This window comes from Petaurus breviceps, unplaced genomic scaffold (genome assembly GCF_028583685.1).
Source record: "Petaurus breviceps papuanus isolate PSGF00001 unplaced genomic scaffold, PetGlider_PUasm1.0 90845, whole genome shotgun sequence".
Classification (NCBI taxonomy): domain Eukaryota; kingdom Metazoa; phylum Chordata; class Mammalia; order Diprotodontia; family Petauridae; genus Petaurus; species Petaurus breviceps.
Window position 1 is genome coordinate 8,243,343 of NW_027187359.1, and position 9,155 is coordinate 8,252,497.

At 41.9% G+C, this 9,155-nt stretch overlaps 1 protein-coding gene across 1 annotated transcript in view; it reads left to right on the forward strand.

Annotated features, from left to right (window-relative positions):
- Positions 1 to 4,945: 4,945 nt before the first annotated feature.
- Positions 4,946 to 9,155, forward strand: part of SPATA31H1 (SPATA31 subfamily H member 1) — a 6,745-nt gene continuing 2,535 nt past the window's right edge. Inside the window, 5 exon segments of the mRNA XM_069071808.1 lie at positions 4,946 to 5,086; positions 5,321 to 5,366; positions 6,934 to 6,994; positions 7,097 to 7,192; positions 7,537 to 9,155. The exon segment at positions 7,537 to 9,155 is cut by the window's right edge and continues 4 nt beyond it. Of these exon segments, the coding sequence (XP_068927909.1) occupies positions 4,946 to 5,086; positions 5,321 to 5,366; positions 6,934 to 6,994; positions 7,097 to 7,192; positions 7,537 to 9,155 (1,963 nt within the window).

Below are 9,155 nucleotides of genomic sequence, written 5' to 3' on the forward strand. Positions count from 1 at the left end.
CTCCCTTCGAGTTTTGAGATTGGCGCCAGTACTTGGGGGAGGGGAGGAGCTTTACCTGTACACTGATTTAAGACCAGTTCAAATAAAAGTGCACACATTAAAGAAAAAAAAATCAGCTTCACCAGTATAAGATGGGAAAGGTATGTATAGATAGAAGTTGTATAGAAAAGACCCTGGGGTCTTAGGGGACTACAGTAGCTCAGCATGAATTAGCATTGTGTGGAGGCCAGGTCAAGCCAAGAAGCATTTATTAAGTGCTTACTATGTGCCAGGCGCTATGCTAAGCGTCGGGGATACAAAGAAAGGCAATAACAGTCTCTGCCCTCAAGAAGCTCACATTCTAGTGGTGGAAAGAACATGCAGGCAACTAGGCATGCACAAAATAGACACAGGACCAAAAAAGCAAAGGCAATCTTTAGCTGAATTAAGTAAGACATCGCTTTCTGGAAGAGGAGGGTGATAGTTGCACTGTATTCTGCCTCATTCAGCTTTCATTTGAAGTATTGTGTTCATTTCTGGGCACCAGGGTTTAATAAGGGCATCAATAAGCAGGAGAACAAGAGGAAAGCAACCTGGAAAGCGAAAGATCTTGAGTCCATGACATATGAAGATTGATGGAAGGAACAACAGATGCTTAGCCTAGAAAATAGGGACATCAGGTGGGGGCAGAAGCAGGAATAATGGGTGGAGATTATAAAGAGACCAATTTAGGCTTGAGGTCAATAAAAACTTCCTACAATTGGAGCTATCTGCAGGTAGAATGTCTAAGATCCAGAAAAAATAAGTACAAAAGAGGCAACCCAAACTCAGGCTCTGGATTGCCCAGGTAAAACATGTACTTTTGGATAGGGCTCTGGGCCTGGTGTCAGGAAGACCTGAGCTCAAATCCTAAGACATTTACTAGCTGTGTGACCCTGGGCAAGTCACTCAACCTGTCTGCCTGCCTCAGTTTCCTCATCTATAAAATGGGGATCATCACAGCAACTAGGGCAGCTAGGTGGTGCAGCAGATAGAGTGCTGTGCCTGGTGTCAGGAAGATGCATTTTCATGAGTTCAAATTTGGCCTCAGACACTTACTGGATGCGTGACCCTGTTATCCCATTTGCCTTAGTTTCCTCATCTACAAAATGAGCTGAAGAAGGAAATGGCAAATACTCCTGTACCTTTGCCAAGAAAACTCCAAATAGAGTCATGAAGAGTTGAACACAACAGAAAACAACTGGACAGCAACAAATACAGCAACCATCTTCCAAGATTGTTGTCAGGCACAAATAAGGTACTATTTGTAAAACTCGTTGTAAATCCTAAAAGTTCTATTAAATGCTATCATCGCCATCATCATTGTGAGAAATGCTAGCAGTTTGGTTTCCACAGATTCTATAAGAACTATGGATGTTGTGCAGGATGTGCAAGAAGGTGTAAATCAGGATGAAGGCAGGAAGGGCAGAGTGACCCTATCTAATCACATAGCTGGAAGAAATCTGCAAATTTACCCTTGGAAGAGGATTGGGCTAAGCTGGTTCAAACCAGCTAGGGTCAAAGGATGGTCACCAACTTTTCATTAACACATATTTAACTGGCCTCATACATATTAGCCGATACACCCCAAATAGAATTAGAGTCTCATTATCCAATCATGGAACCCATGTTAGCCCATGTTTGGGAGGAGGGAACATACAAAGGAGTAAATGTGTAGTTGGGCAGGTCAGAAAGATTGTAACCCAGAAGAGTTGGAACCAATCCCAGTTCTGAAGGGAGGAACAAGGCAGGAAATTTGAATGGAAGCAGCATAAAAGGGCTTCCATTTGTCTGATTCTCAGTAGTCTTTCAAAAAGGCTACCCATTTATTCAGGAAAGAATAAATGTATAATAAAGGTAATGAAAATCTTCCTGGCTTTCCAACAAGTATTGTTTATTCCTAGACTAAGTATGTTTCTAACATCATCATCATCATCATTATCATTACATTTATGGCTGCATGTAGGCCAGGATGTGGGAAAACAGTGAACTGCCCTTCCCTTCTTCCCTCTTGGGAAGTAGCTAGAAACAGTCCAGATTGTTCACGGACAGAAAGGCAGAGATATTGAGAGGAACAGTCAGTCCCTTTTTCTTTGTACATCCACTAAGCTCTTCAGGTTAGAGTCAATAAGGAGACGCTTCTTCATTTGCAAGTGAAGGGTCTTTTAGACCAGAGACATATGTGGCTGAGAGAAGGCCCCAAATTTTCTATTGGTTAAATGTAACCTGGAACAGTAGTAACTTTGAGCATGTTCTACAGGAAGGCTCCTACAGGCCAATTGAACCTTGTTACAAAGGGATTTCCTATTGTAATTGATGAATATGTGGTCACTGGACCCAGATGGCTCTGCAGGAGAAAGTGAGGCTGGTGACCTCACACAGCCCTCCCTCATTCAAATCAAAGTCAACTTCGAGTCATGTCATCATTTCTCTGATGCCCCGGTCCTCTTAAAAAACGAAGGACAAACACTTTAACAACCTCATAGCAGGTCTATTTTGGACCATCATTCCAGGTCCTAGAGTGGTGACCATTTATAGGTAAAGGGAAGAAGAGGGGAGAGTTTCACTGGCTTCCATATTTTCTTTTCTTTCTTACCAGTAGATTTGTAACTTTCTTTCTTCCCTTTGCAGAAGATGCAGAAAGCACTTAAAGGAGAAGGAAACCAGGAGGAGCATACAAAGTGTGGCAAGATTTTTGCACAGGGGTAATGCACTGGTTGGGCCTGCACTGGCTGGTCAGATCTCCTTGATTTTGCTTCTACCTGCTGGTTTTGCCCTCCAGAGACTTCTAGGGGTCCCATTCCAGTTTATTCAGTATACAGAGCAGGGGAAACAATGGGAAGACAGCAGTCAGCTTAGAAGGTTCTGCTCCCATATTGCCAGCAAGTGATTACAAACAACAATGTGTACTTATGATCAGGGTTGGCAATAAAATACTTGAGAATAGACAGCTTGTGGAGGCAGTGACTGATGTATGGAGTGATCCAAGTCAGCATTTCAGAAGCTACTGAAGAGCAGGAGACAGGGCCAGAAAGAAAATCTCAGAGTCTGTCAACTACAATGAAGCATGGAGAAGGGGTGAGCTACTACCAGAGAAATTGACTTGTTTAAATATTGAAATCCACAGATGGGACCCCAGATACATTGTCATCTTCTCATCTTCTCTCTCTCTCCCTCCCCCTTTCTTAAGACAAATGAATGAATATGAGTGGGAGATACCTTTTTAGAGAAGAAACTTTGGGACTATCTCTCAAGTAAACCAAAAAAGCCGAAGAATAAGCAAGAGGAGGTTGAGCAAAGTACTTCCTGAAAATAGAATATTTGATAGTTTCTCCTGCCTAAATTCAATAAACCAGATGATCACAGAAAAGCAATATTGTCTATATCATATATAAACAGAGGACTGGACTAAATTAGGAAATTTTCCAGAATGAGCAGGTACATAGTCAGTGAATTTCCTATAATTCTCCTGTGATCTGGAATCATGTTTCCTATTATCCCTAGACCTATGTTGAACTTGAGACAGTGAGAGTTTTAAATTCCTGACATAATGTCTGAAGTAGCAGTCTGAAGGAATGAACAAAGGGAACTAGAAGAGAGTGGATAATGATCCTCAGAACTGGGAAATGGAAAAGGGAACTGAGGAAGTTTATATTGGATGGCTTCAACCGTAGTGAAATAGGAGGCTAGAACATTTGTTAAGTATGGGAGATAATCCTGACATTAATTTGGCACTTTAAGTAGAATATAAGTTTCTTGAAAGCAAAAACTCTTTGCTTTTTGTCTTTATACTCCTAGCACCCTCTGTAGTATCTTTTACATAATATGTGCTTAAATGAGCATTTGTTGAGTTAGAGGTTTGAAAGCACTTGATAGACATAATTTTAATTGATGCTCAAAACAACCTTGTGAAGTGGGGACTCATGTACACATTATCCCATTTTACAGCTAAGGAAACTGTACCTCAGAGAGGCGAATGACTCCTTGTCAAATCACTGGCTGACAATAGCTACTGTTTTGGATCTCCAAGCAACAATAGTCAGACCCCAACAGAGGTCACACCTAGAGCAAGGATTTGAAATGAGGCCTTTCCTGAGTCCAACTCCAGCTGTTTTCAACTATAATGTATTTAGTAGCAAGAGGAATAAAGAAAAGGTTTGGAACAATTATTACAGGAGAATTTTGAGATTATATACCATTTGAGGTGGGTGAAATTAACGATCTCCAAATCCCATAGATACTCTCAGGAAGTATCCCTTGTCTGGGACCGCTGCCCAGAAGGAACTTTTCCCAAAGTTGACTTAAAAGGTTACAAGGTCATTCTACAGTTCTGCTTTAAAAAAATTTTTTTTTAATGTGAGTTAAAAAAAAAAGTCTCATTGATGTCTTTTGTTTTTGTCTCACAGACATTTCCAAATATACTCCTCTCACTTCCCCCAATGAATCTTCTCATGTAACAAAGAAAATTTCATCAAAACTGACATGATGATCTAGGCTGATGTTGTATGCATCATTCCTTACCCATAGTTTCCCATCTATCTAATGAAAGGAGGGCAGTGCTTTTCCCCATTTCTTCTCCAGAAAGAGATTGGTTATTAGAAGTATATAGTATTCAGAAGTGCTGCTCTTTTGAAATATTGTCCCCTGACACTCTGTTCTATTATTTGCCCAGCCTGCTTAAAGGAAAACTGGCAATAAGGCTAAGAATGCCTGTCTTTTCCTGAGCTTTGGCAAGCAATGGAAATTGCCTTTTGCCCATTGGCGGGAGAGACAGTAGTTGATAACCTGAGGGTCAACAAATAAAGGAAAGGCAAGAACTGAGTTTGCATTCTACCCCAACTTGGAATATTCATTGTGATGTCATGTGAGGTTACTACATTGCAAGCTGTGGCTCTTTGACTGAAAGGAGGCATGAGGTGGTGGAGTGATGGAGCCAATCCTGGGGCCTGGCCCCCCCCTGCCACCACCTTTCAGCCTTCTTCTCTTACTTGGACTCCTTGTCATTGGGGTCTGGTCACTGCTGCCTGGGGATCGAAGGCAGGAGCTGTTATCATCCAAGATCAGCGAGGTACATGGAATACAACAACTGCCTCACCCTGGGCCAGGGCAGAAGCATGGGGAAGGAGGGTATCTTATAGGTAGAAGACTTGCTCCAGCTCTCTGACTCTCTGGGACTCTTCTGTTTCTTTCTCTGTTTACCTCTCAATCTTTTTCAACTTAAGGCATGATATACTGGGGCTAGGGTCTCCCCCTCTCCGTGGAGTGCCCACTGATGTGACTTTATATTTTTGTGTTCTTCCAGACTTTAAGGCAGCAAAAAGTACCAGGGAACCAAAAACTCACAAAAGGTATGGAGAACCTTGCTGTCTCACCTGGAAGAAATGCATAGTAAATAATAGCCAAATTCATTAGAGACCTGAGGGATGGGGAATGGGAGAGGAGAAGCTGGAAGGGAAATATTAATTGTGGTAGCAGGTAATGAGGGGAAGGAAGCATCAATTTTATGCTTTTTATGGCTTTACTTTTATAGTCAAATGAAAAATATCCCTTTACCTGAGTGAATGCAAACAGCTTCTACATTCTTTCCACTTTCCTCCCCTCTCTTTTCCTCTTAAAGACCAAAGTAATTAAATGGGAGAAGAAGAAAAACATTACATTTTCATTTTTCTCCCCACCTCAAGCCCATATTCTCATATCTTATGACTTAGGCAATAACTGAGGTGTATGTATGTGTATGTATGTGTTGGGGAATTTCCTAGCAACTCATCCTGATGGCTCCTTTTCACTATGTTATCAAGGGAATGGGAAGGTAATGGGAAACAGCACTGGACTAAGAACCACGTTCAAACCAATAAGTATTTATGCCTGTTTATGCCTACTATGTCATGCTCTATACTAAGCACGTTACTGGTATATAATATATACATAGTTATAATATAGAATAAATACAAAGTAATTTGGGGGCCAGGCATGGGCACTATCGATTGGGTGAGTTAGAAAATGTCTGTTAGAAGAGGTAGTATATGAGCTGAGCCATGAAGGGAGCTAGGAAAAGGAGAGCATTCTCAGCATGGATCTAGGCCTATGTGCTAAGTCAGCACAAGGGCAGGAGGAAAGAAGGTAGGGTACTTGTAGAATGGCAAGAGGGCCATTTGACTATAGTATAGAGCCGAGGTGTCAAATGTATGGCCCACTGGCTGTATATGGTCCCCAAGGCTTCTGAAAGCAGACCAACCCAGATTAAAATGTAATTGGGAAATATTTTACAAAATAAATAAAAATACAATAAAACACAGATATATTACCCTTAAAAACCGAGTCAATATGCAGTCTGCAGGGATCCTTAGCTACAAAGGTTTAGTAGCCCCTGATTCTAAGTTTGACACCGCTGATGTAGAACATTTGAGAGGAATCATGTAAAATCAATTTGGAAAGGTAAGCTGGAATTAGAGTGTCAAATACTTTAAATGTCTTTATCCTAGAAGTAATAGGGAGCACTGAAACTTCATGAATGGGGGAATAACACTGTCTACCTGGATTCTATTCCTAGTTCTTCTACTAAGTAGCTATGTGACCTTGAATGAGTGTTGGTGTCCTTAGTTAAAGTCCATCCTTAAAATGGGGATAACAATACAAGAAATATCTATCTCACAGGTTGTTATAAGGATCAAATGAAATTATATACAGGGTGTCTCAAAAATCTTAGTGCAGCTTTAAGCTGAACTAAGACTTTTGGGACACCCTATATGCAAAGTGCTTCACAAACTTTAAAGCTCTCTATAAATGCTATCTATTATTATATTCTCTGAAAGGAAGGTGTTGGATTACATGGGCTTTAAAGTTTCTCAAGGCTTAAAAACTTAAAATTCTCAAGGTACCTGGCCTCTTACTAACATTGTCCTCCATTACTTCTAGTTCCATCTCCACATTGGGAGGACAATCTTCAGATGGGATGTACAGGAGCTGACCTGGCCTGGTGAGGAAAGGCTTCCTACCCTCCTCATCAAATTACAATAGATACTAGTTGTCACCATTTTTAACCTTTCAGTTTTACTGACTGGTACCCCATTTCACCCAGTTTTTCAGGGCTCCCTGTGGGCTGGGCCCAGAATTATACTCTCTGGTCAATGGATAGGAGCCTCCAGAATATCTTCCAGCACCTGGACATTGCAAGGTCAGGGGCAAAAGCCCAGGGTAAAGTACCTATAGGGTTGGTGGAAAGGATGTTAAAGAACATGTGGAATCTCCAGACCTTGTCATGTCCTCATCAAAGGAAGCATAGGAACTACTGTGGTCATCATCTCCCTGAGTGGAAGAGAAAAGCAGTCTCTTATTTCTTGGGAGAGGATCTAGTCCCATAGATGACTGAAATGTAGGAAGGGCAGTCTTACTTTCCCTTTCTACAACTAAAGAGAAGAGACTGTATAATGTCCATCCTTTCCTTATCTATCTTTTCCTTTTCCACTCCACAACAGATAACTATTTACCTCTCTCTCTCTCTCTCTTTCTCTCTCTCAGATCCAGCCTAATGAACTTGTCCTCATCTTCACAAGTGACTTCAACTTCTTCCTCCAGCTCTTCCACTACTGACCCTCAGGACTTGAAAACCCTGACATGCTATGAGTGGCACAGCCCAGAGTTTTCTAGAGTCCAGAGAACTTCTTCACTTCACACCAATCTCAGTGCAACTCAATCCCTTGCCTACATTTTTAGAGAGAGCCTACAACACCGGAGTCACAGTCAACCTAACCCCTCCAAAAATTATTCTGGACATGCACAGGTACTCTCTCTGCCCCCTTTTCTGCTTCCTCAAGCTAAAAAAGACACCACAAAAAAAAATACCTTTTTGGACAACTGCAACTCCATTCAAAGGCTCTGTGAGACCAAAGCATCAGAGGAAGAGAATGACAGTTGGGTTCCCAAGGAGACCAGGAATTCCTTGGAGCTCCATATAAGGAGAAAGATCGCCCAGCGTTTGGCATGTCCTCCAATTTTCAGAACCATAAAGCTTTCTGTCAGTCCATATCCTTTGGCCTATAATCCTATCCGAGAGAAGACAACAAAAAAGAGGGAAGGAAATAAAGTTCCTAAAGTTTCAAATCTTCCATATACATGTCTTCATGAGAGACCCCAGATCCCATGCTGGGCTCCAATTCAACTTTCACATTCAGTCCGGTGGGTGCTGGAGGGGCACATGGCCTGGAAAGTATGTACACTGAGGGCCCAGAGAGTACCCACAGCTGTGAAGCAGTCATGGGCAATGCTGAACTGTGTCACTGAAGGACAGAACGAAGGCCATAAACCTCAAAACATTGCAAAGAATACCAACAAAAAATCTCCAGATGTTTCATGCTCTCTACTTCCCACGGATTTGGAAACTGATCAGACAAGACCAACAACTCCAAAATCGTCCAAAGCAGATAGCCAGCTCCAGCCAAAATCCCCATTTGTTACACAGGATGACTTTTGCTCAAGAGTGGATGTCATCCTAGGTGAAGCCACCTTCCTGCAAGAGGATGTAAAAAAGAGGTTAGAACTTTGTATTAAGAAGAATGTGAATAGTTTTCTAAAGAAGACCATAAAGCAACAAAATGAGGCCTCAAAGGAGAATGAAAAATTGAGCACTGGGTTAAAGCTTCAAGTTGTAGGCACTATGAGATTGCTTCCAATTGTTCAATCTGCACCACTGGGTCCAAGACCCCAGGTTCAAGACAAAGATTCTAAAGGAATGACTCCAGAGTCACATGGTCAAGTTACAGATTCTTTGGAGCTGAATTCAGGGCCACAGGTTCAAGAGCCACAGATTGAAGATACAGATGTGGGGTTAACTCCAGTGCCATTGAAGCAAGATGTAGATTCTTTGGAGTTCAAAGATTCAAGTTCAAAGGTTCAAGATATCGATTCTGTAGCAACAACCCCAGTGCCAGAGAAACAGGATACAGATTCTGTGGAGATAACCCCAGGATCACCAATTAAAGATGAGGATCCCATGGGTCCAACCCCAGGGCCACAGATTAAAATTGTAGATTCTGGAGGGTTGATCCCAGGGTCACAGGTCAAACCCACTGATTCCAAGGGGCTGACCCAGGAGTCACAGGTCAAACCCACAGATTCCAAGGGGCTGATCCCAGGGTCAC